This window comes from Atta colombica, unplaced genomic scaffold (genome assembly GCF_001594045.1).
Source record: "Atta colombica isolate Treedump-2 unplaced genomic scaffold, Acol1.0 scaffold228, whole genome shotgun sequence".
NCBI lineage: Eukaryota > Metazoa > Arthropoda > Insecta > Hymenoptera > Formicidae > Atta > Atta colombica.
The window spans coordinates 370,128-386,096 of NW_017259325.1; the positions used below are offsets into that span (position 1 = coordinate 370,128).

Sequence of the window (15,969 nt, forward strand, 5' to 3'; positions counted from 1 at the left end):
ATATGTACATTAAAATCAGATTTACATCTAAAGCGACTTCAGGGTCTTAATCTAACTTTCTATCACATAACAAATATAGAATCAAAACTTGATTCTATAACAAATACAGAATCAAAACTTGATTCTCTTTCACCTGGAATAGCGGTTCGGTTTATTAAAAGCGTGAACTGTTGTATATTACAATTAAATATACATTTATAAAATATAATTCTTTAAATTTTTATTACTGCCATTTTCTTTTTTCAACTTTCGACTGATAATTTTCGTATTACTATTGAAAATAATATAAAACTGCTGGATGATTTGTTGATACATTTGCTTGATGATTAAGCTTAATCACTAAAAAAATAGATATCCCTAAACCAATACTTTTTCAGTTTTAAATCTTTATATAGGTCTGTATTCAGAATGTTTTTATCGATAAAAGCGCGCTTTTATCTCCAAATTTCTATAATATGTATAATGTTAAGTATAGCATATCAACGCGCTAACATCATTGTAAGTTCTGCAAGCATGGAATCTAATTTCTCATATGAATACATGAGAAGCATCACAGTAACATAAACATGATATTAGAGATAATCTTAGCAAAATAAACTGAAAAAAGATACAATAATTTTAGAGTCGATCTTCTCGCAAAGTAAAAAAAGTTTATCGCAATACAACTTGTGCTTATCTAACCTCTACTCTTATTAGCTTTAAATTCCTTCATTTGTTATACCTTTTAAAAATGGAAAGTCCGTACGTTTAGTAAGTCCGTACGTCATTGTTACGTTTTAAATTCTAATTAAAACATATTATATGTATTGTACATAATATATTATGTTGCATAAAATTTGTATTAATAAATCTTCATTAATCCAGATCAGTATTAAACTTCTATGATAATTATAATACCATTAGTAATTATAATACGCTTAAACTATCGATTATACAACAAATCCAACATATTATAATGTAACAAATATTCAATAATCAAAATGCGACATAAATTATATTATTATATTTCTTGACTATATATTACGTATATTACAAATTGACTATGTATGTTTCAGTTTCTGCTTCAGCAGAACTAAAACTTTGCTTTATTGTTAATTCTAACTCTGAATAATAAAAGTGCTGCTAAGCTTACTTAAATTCTTCCACTAGAATAAACTATTCGTTAACCTACTGTATTACATAGGTATTACCTAGTAAGTCTAATCAAACTGACAAATTACTTGACAAACTTACACAGACATGATACTGGACATATACTTTACTAGTTGCAAAATATAACTTTATATTTGATATTTGATATTTTATATTTGAACTTGTAAGAGAACGTTATCGAGTATATGTACGTGCACACACACACACACACACACACACACACACACACACACACACACACACACACACACACACACGCACGCACGCACGCACGCACACGCACGCACGCACGCACGCGCGCGCACACGCACGCACGCACGCACACGCACACACACGCACACACACACACACACACACACATATATACAACCGATCGATCAAGGTCGCTTATATTTTCCGCGACGAATATAAAAATATTCATAGACAATGTATTCGCGATTATTATCGTGTCTAATAGATAAAATCATTGTAAAAAACTGCGAAAACCATCATTTTTTTGACAAAATAGTGAAATTGATCAAAAATTTAATATTAAAGTGCTATACATATGTATAGAAAGAGAAAAAAAATTACATCCGAGATTTTCCAATATTATTTTGGCGCATTTATTTTCTAATATATTATAATATAAATTCACTATTATGTATTGTATATACAATTATAAATTAATATAAATCTTGTATAAAAAAAACTTCCCGTTATGAATAAATGTAAAAGATAATTTCATAAAAGATCGTAAAAGATAATTTCATAAAAGTACATTAAAAGTATATTACAAGTATATATTAGACGGTTTAATAAAAGATTTAATTCAATATCAAAAAATAATTTCGATAAACAATTTCTGTGAACAATAAATTCTACATTCTTTTAAAATTTTTTATGAATTTTAATCATAAATTTCTAGAGAACTATGTTTTTAAATAACAAATGCTCTTTGATGTATTTAGTTGCATATTCAAACATGCATGTAACTATGTTGCGTACTTTCGTATGTTTAATAATAAAATATAATCTCCGTACAACAAGATTTGAGGTCGCGCATAATATCGAATTCCGATTGCAAATGTAGTTTCGCAAATGTGTTCGTGAGAAGAATCGCGATATCCGTATGTGTATCAAGATTCACTTGCACGCTAACTCTTACAAGTAAACCTTCAGAAATGTCAGAAGCCGATTTTTTCAAAATTTTTACAGTTGTTTCTGACAAAATAAAAATAAATCTGTCATTAATTTTAGCCCAAATTGCGTCTGTCTATTAAAAAAAAATTTTTTTTACATGTTAAAGCCGATTTTTATATGTTTAAAGCAATATTTCTTATAAATAAATATACACCCGATATTTTGAAGTTCGATACACATATATAGAACACCAAAATAATAATTAAAAATAGTTAAGATTCTCATGAAAAAAAACTTCTTACAGAAAGATAGCTGGGAGCTGATCTGGATTAATATTATCCTAACTCATAAAACAAAAAAATCAAAACAATAAAACTAACTAAATCGTTATTATGTAATCTAAATGTGTATCGAGCTTCAAAATATCGGATGACATTTATTTATAAGAAATATTGTTTTAAATATATAAAAATCGGGTATTTATAAAAAATAAAAAAATTTTTTTTTTAATAAATAGATGCAATTTGAGCTAAAATTAATGACAGATTTCTTCTTATTTTGTCATAAGAATTGTAAAAATTTTGAAAAAAATCGGCATCTAACATTTCTGAAACTTTATTTGTTAGTGTGGAAAAATTTGCTTTTTATCTTCTCGGTCAATTTTTTAAATCCTTATTGTGAATATCTTAATCAGCTGCTTATCGATGCTGTGCATCGCACGAACCATAATAACGTAAAAAAAAAAAAGATGTGAAACAGCAAAACAAACCCCGCATATACGAGGCCATGAACGGGACCGATAATTGCTATACGATCTCACGATCGATCGGTACTTTCGTTGTTTGTACAAGTAATTTATTATTGAGCGTTACCTCGTTAAGCAATGAGACGAGTACGCGGCATTAACGAAAGCATACGGCCTCCGCCGTGTGGTAATTCTTTAAGATGGCGTGTCGAGGGCCTATAATTCCGACGTATGTACAGCACTTCGTGGCTACACGGGTCACCTTCATCGACCTACTATGATAATTGTCTAATATATTCCTCCTTTTTTCCCCGAGCATCGCTAGGAACTCATCCATCTTCCGTCGAGTGTCGGACATCTCGCTATTCGCGGATAGCATGCTTTTTGTTTGGCTGTGGAAATGCCAAAGTCACGGGAATGTCCGTTGAGTAAAACGCAAAGTAACAATTCAACCTATCGCCGAACTTTAAAGAATTCCTTATTTGTTTTATATGCAATTAATTTTTTTAATTTTGTTGTTGAATTGTTTTGTACATGTGTCGCGTAATAAAACAGATATATTTTTATATCTAAAAAAATTATCTGAAAATTTCTTAATTTTTCAGATATTTTCGGTTCAAATATTTAAACATACGTTGGAGTTTTTAAATACAAATTTAAAATAGATTATTAATTTTAATAGATAATTATCATCTGGATTTTTGGTCTTCTTTTTATTTATATACTTATTATGAGGAAAAAAATTAAAAGTTATTTATTTAGTCAGACTTGAAGAAGAATTGAGGAAAGAAAAAAAACTTTAATAAAATAAGTAACAACGCAAAATTCATTTTTTAACTTCCAAAAAATACAAAAAGAAAACAGAATAAATACGAAAGAAGAGATTAAAAAGAATCTTTTAAAATGAAACAAAATTTATTCCTAAACCTAAGTCAATCTTATCTGAAGATTTAAAAAAAATTTCAAACAAGACTTACTACTATTTGTGAAAAAAGAAAACATTTTGAGAGATAATTTAAAGATAAAAATCTTTGAATTACGACAAAATTCTCTGAATGAAAATATCTTGAATTCTTCAAATAGAAAGAGATTCTCTGATTCTAGATTTTTATAAAAGGTAAACGCATCGTACATTTGATCGTTTAAGAAAACTCTATATATGAAGAAACAATATCTCGGAAAAAAACAGAATTTATTATAGGATACTTAGTAGAATTTATAGAATTGTAATTTATTATAGGATACTTTGTTGAATTGAAAAGCTGTGACAAAATCTATAATTATCAATATGAACACTTATACATGTCAATGGATGGCACGTTATTATGGCTAAACATGTATAAAATGATTGAGTGTGTGCATTCCTTGTGTATCAATTAACCTACATGCGATCGAAGGAAGATACAACGTGCGTGTATGACTCCTACAGCAATAGTGTCACATTATGTCGCATCATTTATTCATACTCGCGGTTTAATTACAAATGGATCTCCGAGGGCTCGGAATAAACTTCTCTGATCGTGCGAACTGCTCGATATGCGCAGATAAATATCTACGCATTAATCATTCTCACGAAAATTGAATTTACATTTACGCATGTGGTACACTGTACCTGTAATAAAATAAATTAATTGAAAAAAAATGTAATTGTAATTCATTGATGAAGAGACTAAATAATACAATATCACGTGTGATGAATTACGGCGTAATTCTCCTGTCATTCCTGAAAAAAAAAAATGGAAAGGTCAAAGGTAATATTTCGCTGAAAATCAATTCTTGCTTGACCATTTATATAACTTTGTAAAATTATGCCCTGTACTTTAAATTATTGTAAATAAGTTGCGCATATCGCGCATGTTTCATTTATCGATTTACGATTAGTCGATGTCTAAGCAAATTGATTGTGATTTCCTAGTCGCTTGATTTCATTGTCAAGATTCGCGCTTTCTGATCGTTCAAATTACTGAAAAATTTAATAACAACCTTCCAAGGCACGATATGTAATCTCCATGGGCATCATTATATGCGATATCGATATATCAGTTTGCGCGCGCGCGTGCGATTCTCATCTAAAAATAACAGGCCACACGCAAATAGTTTGCATATGCATTGGGCCTAACAACATGCTGCCATTTACGCCCGTTTGAAAGTAGGCCAGTCGAATTAGAATTACCTCTATTAACAGGGCAAATTTCTTTTATCGTTTAACATCACATAAGATACGCTTATATCACATTTAACTGGCGTTTTGAAATTCACAAACTGATAATTGTATTTTTCAGAAAAAATTACTTATAATTTAAAATTGCAACAATGAAAGTTAAGATTAAAGATTTAAATTAAATTAATATAATTATTAATAATAATAATTTATTTATAAGCATATAAAGTAGCATGTTGTACTTCTTGCACATTAATTAATTAAAATATCTTTGATTATTATTATCTTTACTCTTATTAAAAAAAGAATTAAATCCAAATGAAGACTAAAGGCTTTGACATTAAAAAAAATAATAATACACAAAAAGTCCACATAGTGTTAAAGTATTAATGAGAGAGTACTGTACAATATATTGTATAAGATATAAAATAAAATCGTTTTAAAAAACGTGATATAAAGTTAAGATTCTTAAATCTTTCTTGATCTAATATTTCTGAAAATTTAATCTTATTTTATTGTACAGTAATTGAAATTAATAAAGTAAAAATTGTGAATTCAATCACTGAGTGTAATCTATTTATTATATTTTCAGCTTCAATTCAATATAGAACTAATGGTAAATTCCTCATTGCAGCAGAGTTTCTCTCTCTCTCTCTCTCTCTCTCTCTCTCTCTCTCTCTCTTTCTCTCTCAAGATTCTCAAGATTGAATGACTCTTATACTTTTTACTGTTATCCTCTCTCCCTCCTCGATTACATTAACATCAGATTAATAATAGTACGATAATAGATAATAACAGGTACCGTAAAGCCAATCGATAGGATTACTCAAGCAATTAAATATTTACTGCGGCGTTTCGTGCAGCGCAACTTCATTAGTCGGCTATCTAACGATTGTATAAACGATGCTGCATTAAAGCCGCACGAAGACTATTCGCTATGATCATGTAACAATCGAATACGATCGACGAGTTTACGAAAAATTTAAAAATTTATTTCTTCATATCATTAGATTTTAGAAAGAAAGGATTATAAGCTTTAGGTTTATTTCATGAAAGCGTTAGTATGAAAAATGCAGCGATACTTTGTAAAATTATTTTTAAATACCGAATCTACAAGCATACATACTTCAAAGTTATTGATAATAAAAAAATTGATATAAAAAATTTTTTTATAAGGTAAAAATATGGCTAAAAAGGTTAAAAAAAAATCTTTGTGTAGAATAATTGCCAGATAACTGTTTCTTATATAACTGGTTTAATAAACCTAATCATGCTTTTAGGTTGTTGTTACTTTTAAAGTTAAAATATTAAAACAAACAAGATATTAAAACAAACAAAGTAAACGCAAAAAAATATGCAGCTTCAAGAAATAGTTGTAAAAACAAATTATATTGATATTTTCAGTATGCAGGAAAAATGAATATATGTTTCCAGAAATGAATGGCATGTTCGACATAATAAGTAGTATCTCGGGTACAAAATGAAAGACAATTTCCGTGGCAATTTCCGAGTATAGCGTTTTGACTTTTACGTCAAAAATAGCGGCATATTATCAAGAAATCCTGCGTGTTGCAATAAGACGTGCAAAAGAATTTTAGTACACATTATCTATTATTAACATATTTATCTCCATTAAATTCGATTATAATTTTTCGAGAAAATTGTGCGAATTTGTAAATTAGCTATAACTTTAAGTAGATCTTATCATATGTATTTCACACAATGCAAAGATATCTTGGATTCGATTTTAGATACATAAAAAATATAGTTACTCTGATAAAAATATTCTAATTTATTTATAAGCATATAAAGTGTTGTATTTCTTGCACATTATATTTTTGATTGTTATTATCTTTACTCTTATTAAAAAAAGAAGTCCAAATGAAGACCAAAGACTTTGACATTAAAAAAAATAATACACGAAAAGTGTATGATGTTAAAGTATTAATAAGAGAGTACTGTATAAGATATAAAACAAAATAAAGGACTAAATAAAATGTTAATGGCTTCAATTTCTCGCACTTTATATCATTCTTATCCAAATTTAAACGAAAATAAATGAAAAGTGTCGGCAAGATGAAAAAAAAAGCGAGAAAACTTAGGTATATTCGTGACGATCGATTTGTTTCGTGGATACGTTGCCGCGTTTTGTTTTGATAATGAATTATTTAAAAGGCTGCGGTGCTTGGCGACAGTTTGAAAGAAATGAAAAACAGTCTATTGAATAATGCACGAATCCGCGAAATTTTTCAGTGGATGATGCCTGCCGGAGCAATAGATGTACTTCGCTGGCCAATGTATACGTTTGCATGACATGAAACCGAAGCACAATGAATGTACATGCAATGTTGTTTATTAATATCCTAAGATTATTCTAATTTTTTTATAAATACACACTCATGTAATGTAAAAAAATATATAAAAGTCGAAAAAAATCTGCAAAGTTGAATGATGAATAAAAATAATTTGGATAAAAATAGGATATAATACGACGGAATACAATATGCAACATTATAATACACTGCAATTGACTTTGATTGATCTTTCCTTATCAAGTTTTTATGTGAAAAAGATTCTTTCCACTTCCTGTAAGATATCATGTTACATAAACTAACAATTGATATAATTTTCTGAGACAATAATGGGACAAAAATATACAAAGATATATAATGAGAATGTTTTTGAAGCATTGTAAATATTTTTAACGTATGGAAATAGAAGCGTATTATTTTCAAAAAGAACTTTCTGACAAAATTAATCGGTTTTATCATCTTATCGCATCATCACAATGAAAATTTTCATATACAATCACAAATACATATTTAGATATTCCTGTAAAGTTATTCATACATATATATGCGTTCTCAGAATATTCAAATGCAAAAAAAGTGAAATATTATGTAGGATTCTTTCTTCCATATTTTGCTTTTCAAGAAGTTTTAAACTTGTCCGCATTTTTCAATAGAATATATTATAATATTAAATATAATATAACAGTATAAACCTATTGGCCTCATATAAATAATATATCTTATAAACTATTATTTCCGCAAAGATTAAATTAGCAACTGTTTAATAAAGATATAGTGTGTAATAAGTTAAGAATATTATAAAAATTAAACCTGTAAAATTATACCTGTAAAATTATAAAAAATCAGTATAATATTTTCTGTAGTAAAAATTAAAAAATTAAAAATTATAACAGCTTTTTCACTGATAAAAATTGAATGCTACACGTATAACATTTCAACCAACTTCTATAAGATGCGAAAGAAATCATAATATTTCAAGTTATAGATCTTATCGCTTAACAGTTAGTTAAAATGCAAATTCCTTGTATCGACGATGGAAATGTAAAAGTTGATATCAGTTGTCTTGGAAGAATATATTTTACTGACATTCTCGATATTATCGAAAGCGAATATTCTCAGGATATATTCAACTATCGACGTTATATTGTTTGTTATATTGTTTTTCGAATCAGGCCAAAATGATGAGCCCAAAAATAAAGCCCAGAAGAGGTATCTGTTTTCCGATTAAAAATCAAAGATTGCGCCCGATAGATAGACTGATTCGAGCAAGTGTTCGATTGCAGACGGGGGAAGTCCTCAACGTTGTCGAGGATTTGGGGCACGCCAGGTGTCAAAGGCCACGACGCGACGCCAAAATCGATGCTGCGCGAAGAACGGAAACAGGAGGAGTCTCTGACGTAGCATTTTATATTCGTATTTTCTAATTAATATTTAGCTCTTGATAGTGAACAAATGTATGTAAATTCGTATTTTTACAAATCGTTCGTAAGAAATGTCGGAAAACATGTTAATTGCAGAATGTAAGAAATAATGTCGTTCTGCTCGAACGGAAGTGCAGAATACTCACACAGCGAAATGGTAGACAAAACACAGCCAACCACCGGGATGTTCGAGGAATACGTAGAGGCGCTCCTGAAAAGTCTTGCCCCTCTTATGATGGAACACGTACTTGGCCTTGAAGGCTTGATCGATCGGCAGATAGATCGGGTAATAAGGATCGGGCATGCCGGTCTGATCAGGACTCGGCGGTTCTTCTTCGGCGCCAGCAACCTCATCATCAATGATGTCCTCCTTGCTCTTTTTGCGACGGTATTTCCGTTTCATGGGCGTCGGCACCCGCTTATGATGCGCCTCGCCGAAGCGCGGTGAACGGAAGCGACGTAAGAAAGTGAAACGACGCGCGGGTGAACGCGATTCCTCCGCGTTCGCGTTGTCTTCGGTGTCCTCGGTCTCACTGCCAGGTGTCTTCAACGCGATGTCTTCCGCCTCAAGACCCTGCTCGGCCACGAGCTCGTCTTCGCTACCCTGAAGAGCAGCGTAGGCGGTTGCGGCGCTGCATCGCTTTTCGGCGTGCCTAGAGCATTGGTCCTTGCTTCGTGGAAGACTCTCGTTGTCACCTGGGCATTTCCAGGATTGACATTGGGGCCAAGCTTGAGAGTCAGAGATTGCGCCGCGATTACGACATCGACTCGTTACTCGATCCTTGAGGCTCCAGATTGACGCGATAAAATGTGTCACTTTTCTCATTCAAATTGAGGATTGTTGCTCATACGTCGCGAAGCAGAAAAACAGTTTTAACTGTTATGTATATAATATAATATCAATGACATATTTCTAAATCTACACGAATGGATAATTTGATTTTATTTTCGAGATGATCATCAATGAGAGAATTCAATTGATGAACCTTGGATGCATCACCGACAACAAATAGATAGATCAGTCATCGTGCGGAGATTATCAAATATTTGATGCGGCCAGAAGCATTTGCAATTCTAACCACTGGAGAACCACGGAGTAATATTCCATCCTGTAATGCGCACGAAAATCCGCCTGCGATCAAGAAGCTTATTTGCGAAATAGGATCGATAAGAACATCTGTTATTAAATGCATTCCTCTGAATAAAACATTTTAGAGAATGATGTGAAAATTACAAACAACAAAGTAATTTAAACGGAACTTTGATTAAAGTTCTGTAATTCTGTGTTTATATTTAGTCAGACAATTTTTATTTCTTTTATATTTCGTATTTTGTCTTTTATATCTTAGAGGATCATATATGTGAGAAACACAATCTGTAGAAATCAATGTCTTAACCAATATAGTTGGATCTGAAGTGTATGATTCTGCATGAATTTATATACTACGTAAAATGTAAAATGCGTGCCGAAATGATTTTTCGGTCTGGAAACGCAAACTCTACTACATTACTGCAGTAATATCACGAGTTAAATTGAATAGCAATTTAACAATTTGATGCTTTTTCTCGGATTCCCGGCTGAGGTAATATTTTTCGCAATAAGAATTAATTATTTACAAATTTTAATACATCATCCAGCATTATTAAGATGAAAAAAATCAAATTGTTAAATTGCTAATCAATTTAACTCGTGATATTACTGCGGTAGTTTAGTAGAGTTTGCGTTTCCAGACCGAAAAATCATTTCGGCATGCATTTTAAAGGACATACATTGTATATAAATTCATACAGAATTCATACAAGCACTTAAGACCCAGCTAAACCGTTTAAAATATTGATCTATATTTTCTATATTTTATTTTTTACTTAAAAAAAAACAACTATTATTTAATTTACATGTAATTAAATAAAATATTTTTGTATCTTTTCATTAAACAAGTTTAATGCTATATTAATAGAATAAAAATATTTTCATTATAATTGTCATCATTTTCAAGTTTCACATTTAATAGTCGCAAAAAGAGTGCTCCTTTTAAAAGATGAAGTAGCAAGCACAATTACCGCAGTTCCAAGTTCTTTACTTCAACTTTTTTTGAAATGAATGACTTGTCATAAAAATTTCTTATTCCTAATGGCAAACGGCAAGATTGAAAAACCGAGAAGATCGTGCCAAAAAAAAGAATCATTTGGTTGCAATGTCTTATACGAAAAATAGAAGAGATGCATTTAATATTAAAAAGAGTATTTGCCGCGATTAACATTGATAGTGAAATAACGAAACATCAATATTGTACATATGCGTTTTTCTCACGTCTTTCCATATTACGGTTGTCATGCTGTATCGGCGACTGTATAAACAGCCTCTGTACAAAGGTCAATGGCGCACACATACTTTAATCGATCTCATAAATATTAAAGTGTTTTAATACATTAAAAATTTTTATATTCAGAAAATATTTACATCATTAGTTACTCAGAATAAAACGTCAATTTTATTTCTCGACAAAAAAGTCACGAGTTTATTTTTACGAAAAAATTTACTACAATATTAAAATATTGACTATTTATATGATTTCCGTGAAATATAATAAGTTTAACACCTTGCAAAGAGAATTACTGATAATTACACACAAAATATTATACTGCAATATGATGTAGCGTTATAAAAAAAAAACATATATATATAATATCTATCCTGTGTACGACAGGACGGAGGAGAGTAGAATTATCAGGAAGGCGGAACAATAGAAACCACAAATCCGACTCGCGTGCTTGTACATTAACGCGAATGAATTGTCTGTAGAGCTCTATTTATAAAAACATTCACATCTTTCGTCGTTTCTTTCTTCTTTTCAGACGACGAGATAAAAATTCCGTCACATGAACAGATTCAATCGTGTCGAGCCTCGAGTATCGAGCTAAGAGACACTGTCATATCCCCTTCCCCTCCCTCCCTCCCTCCCTCCTTCCCCCTCCCCTCTCTCTCTCTCTCTCTCTCTCTCTCTCTCTCTCTCTCTCTCTCTCTCACTCACTCACTAATCGAGCAAGTCTGGCTTCGCAATTCCGCTTCTCTGTTAAGCCACGCGAAAATTCACGAGCTACACGTTTCCGGCTGAAAGGAATATATCTAATATTCGTCTGTCACGCGCAAAAATATATGCATACGTGTTGCATACGTCGTTTTAGTCATGTTGCATTTTCCTTTTACACGCATTTTGCAAAAAACGGTCTGTTTCAAATTACTGCGACGTTCATATTGCTACATGCGACGTTTTCATTAATTCAGAAGAATATATAAATTAACACCGCGGAATACATACAAGTTCTCTTTAGTGAAAAGCCACTGAAAGAAATGCAATTTTTAATTAATACGGTTTTACACGGCTCTCAAATTACTCCTATAAATGGTCCAAGATCATAATATACTAGAAAATGCAAAACAGTAATTATTTAAATGAATAGTTACATAAATATGTATAGCAAACATATTTTTTTTATTCATAACAAATTTAATCTTTTAATTTTCTTTTTAACATTTAATTTAAAACTGATTTATATTTCATCTACGTATAGAATTTTGTTAATTATTCTCGCTTCCGTGTGTATATATATATATTACATTAACTCGAAATGTATTTTAACTGAGAGATTCTTTATTTCCTTCACAGAACTAATTGGAATTTACAGAGAAAGAGAGAGAGAGAGAGAGAGAGAGAGAGAGAGAGAGAGAGAAAGAGAAAGAGAGAGAGAATTTCAGTTAATCACAGTCGATTCGCTAAACCACATTGACAAAACGACCGACAAACCGCGGTATAAATATTCCATGACGTGCAACAAATGCAACGTGACCCAGAATAATGGTTATCCACGTCACGCTTTTTCGCGAGATTACTTAGAGTTGTGCGATAATATACACATATAATGAATACATGAATCACGTTGAAAATTACGAGAACAACGCTTCAGTCTCGTATACCTAAATGACTGCACTTCCTATTATTTGGATGACCCTGGCAGTTAAAGTGACCCTGGGTGTGTGACTGATATGGATGTCGACTCTGTTGTCGTTGCTGTTGCTGTTGTTGATTGATTGGCGACTTGAGGACACTCAAAACGAGGTCCTCGCGGGAAGGTACGATCCGTGTGATCTGTCGGCTTTGCCGGAAGAGAGTCTCCTGTTCGCCGCGATTCATCCTACAGCCAAGACGACGACGTTGGAGATAAAATCCTGGATACCACTCGCGTCTCCCCCGTCCTGGACCGCTACCTAACATAACGGCGTGCAGCATCCCGGCTCCAACTTTCCGGTTATGATCGATGAACGGCTCCTTGTCTGCCGGTCGATCGCCCGATTACGCGGCTTGTCCATGGTCTCCGAAATCACAAGTCACCGAAATCCTCGTTCACCATAAAGATCGTCCTAGGATGTAAAATATTGCGTAGTACACTGTTGGAAGTTTAATAGTCTAATCTTCGCAATACGTTGCTCCTTTGTAAATTATTCATCAACGGCACAATTTGCTTTGCCCATCTTATCGCGTTAAAATTTTCATCGCTATCGATACGAGAGAAAAAGAGAGATTCAACCGGTTGTGCTCCTAAAAGGATTTCTCTCGTAAAAGATTATTTCTTTCACGGCGCAGATATCGTCAATAGAATTATTCGACCTGGTCGTCGTCGACGAAATTGTTGATCGCGTCTAAGACGTAGCGCGATATACGCTTTCGTATTCATCATCATTAATTGCTGTTCTCGGAAATGCTCATCAATGTTCTCGACAATGGACGATACGGACAAGTTTCCAATCAGCGGACATTGAATTGTCTTCAAAGTTGCCTTTCACACGTTTACGCTCTCATTATTGGCATTTATCGTACGAATTCGTGTCCCTTTAACCAATGTCTCCGTCCTTCCGTAAGTCTTACGGATCACCGCGTTTCCCTCGTTGGTTCTGCTCGATTTCACAGGATGAATCAACTCTCGTAACAGAATCACCCGTATTTGCCAAAGCTATTACTTTCGAGAGACGTGAAACGATCGTGGATGTCAGATGCGGGTACTCGACAGCCGGGTTATGCATAATATGTCTACGAGATGACGTGAGTTACTGAAACTTCTCAAGCAACTCGGAGAGGAAAATTTGGAAATGCGCCATAGGCGAGAGGAAAGAAGAGACAGTAGCGGAGAAAGAGAAAGAGAGAGTGAAAGAAAAAGATAGTATGAGAAAGTTGAGAAGGAAGGCAGAAAGAGTCGGAAGGGTGAAAGACTCGGAAATCTCCTCGTTCTCTGGAAGATGGATGTCGAACGCGAGCAGACTACTGGAATCTCACGATCGATCTTACCTATGGAAATCCTTCGAGTATTTATTCAGACTAATACGGTAATGAAATTCCCTTAATTCCCTCAAGTCTCCTTTCTATTTAAGTCTCTCTTTCTCCGCTCTGTACGCGAACAATCGTTAAGCTACGTCGCAAAATATATTTGTCATATCATCGTTCCTCTCAGTATCTCCGATGGTTTTGATGTTCATTGTCGTTACATTCACCGAGATCTTTTCTTTTCACCCACTTGTCATTCTTTCCAAAAACTACTGAGAATTTTATCTCGTAATAAAAAGACTTTGTTTCATGCTTCTCTAAAATGTTCCACACAATAGCACAACCGTGATAAGACTTACTGTCTCCATTAAAATGTTCATATAGTACAACGAAATTTGTGAAAGCACTTGCTCGCAATTCCTTACCAATCACTCAAACATATTACTATTTAACGTCCTTACTATTTTTTAATCTTTCTTATTATTTATTCATACCAAATTTTGATAATTTTCTTCTTAACAGAAAATAGAAGCCTTCAACAATCAATGATTTTTCAATCCCAAAATTATTTCTTTATAAATACGCATAGCCGATTCTCTTTCTGAGGAAGCAAATCGCAGATTAATCGCAGAATAATACTGCTTTCCTTAATACACTTTATGATTGCTTCGTTTATTGCTCTTAGGATGTAACGCGAAATCACAGAGGATCACTGATGTGTGTGCACAAGGGAATTGACGCATCGTTAGACAAACCTTAATCCTTCTTAACACCACCAAAGCCGCATTGGGAAAACTTTTAGCTGTCTAGCGGCCACGAAAATAGAATCAACAATGTTTATCTTAACAACGTTTTCCGACATTTCATACAATAGTAATGCCGCGAGATCCGACAATTCCGACGCGAACATTGGCATGCCCATATCATGTCATTCACGCGCGATGCATTTTAAACACGTGTATAATCTTAATTAAGTTTCGTCGCGTCTAGCTGCGAATACAATGATTTTGTCAAATCGCAGTAGTTTCCGAAATTATCGGGTGCCAAGCGGAAGCATCTACAGCCTTTCGTAACAAGATTGATTACGGTTGGCTTTTCGGATTCCTCTTGATTCACTCACCGGAAACTTATCCAGTGCTCATATATGTTGCGATTAACAGTGAAATCATTTCTTGCTGTGTTCATGATCTCACAGATTTATCTTGCAATTAGCTCGAGTTAAAGCTCCACGATAAAGAGCGATTAAGCGGCACGGATTACTTGCACGCGCTCAACGAAATTGTCCGAGTACACACACGTGTATATATGTACTGTCAAGTTTAGTTGAAGAAACCGAGTTGAAGAAAAAAGTAATTTTTCAAGAACTCCAAGAAATTACTCCGCTTGCAGTCTTCGCGCAAAGTGTCGGTAGCTCAATTTTTTCAATATTCTCCACGACGAATAATTTTCTTTTTAAATGACGATTTCAATAATCATTTTTCTCTATGGTCAGAATGCATTCGTTTCTATCAAATCCCTTTTCGTAAGCCTTCGATTATTTTATATATTTCACGATTTTTTTAATGGTCTATCACAATATACGTTCATCGTGAGGTCAGCTGTGGAACAATCTTCCTCGATCTCTTCACTGATGAACTCGCAAAAAAAGTATCTCTCTCTTATTCTCTCCCTCCTGGCTCTCTCTCTCTCTCTCTCTCTCTCTCTCTCTCTCTCTCTCTCTCTCTCTCTCTCTCTCTCT

General features: G+C 33.0%; 1 protein-coding gene across 1 annotated transcript in view; it reads right to left on the minus strand.

The window, feature by feature from the left end:
* The window catches only part of LOC108688347 (potassium voltage-gated channel subfamily KQT member 1), a 38,042-nt gene extending 23,992 nt beyond the window's left edge, over positions 1–14,050 (minus strand). Inside the window, exons 1-2 of the mRNA XM_018194579.1 lie at positions 12,890–14,050; positions 9,060–9,609 (exon numbers count right to left, since the gene is read on the minus strand). Of these exons, the coding sequence (XP_018050068.1) occupies positions 9,060–9,609; positions 12,890–13,202 (863 nt within the window). The 5' untranslated portion in view covers positions 13,203–14,050. The remainder of the gene's footprint in view (positions 1–9,059; positions 9,610–12,889) is intronic.
* Positions 14,051–15,969: the final 1,919 nt, after the last annotated feature.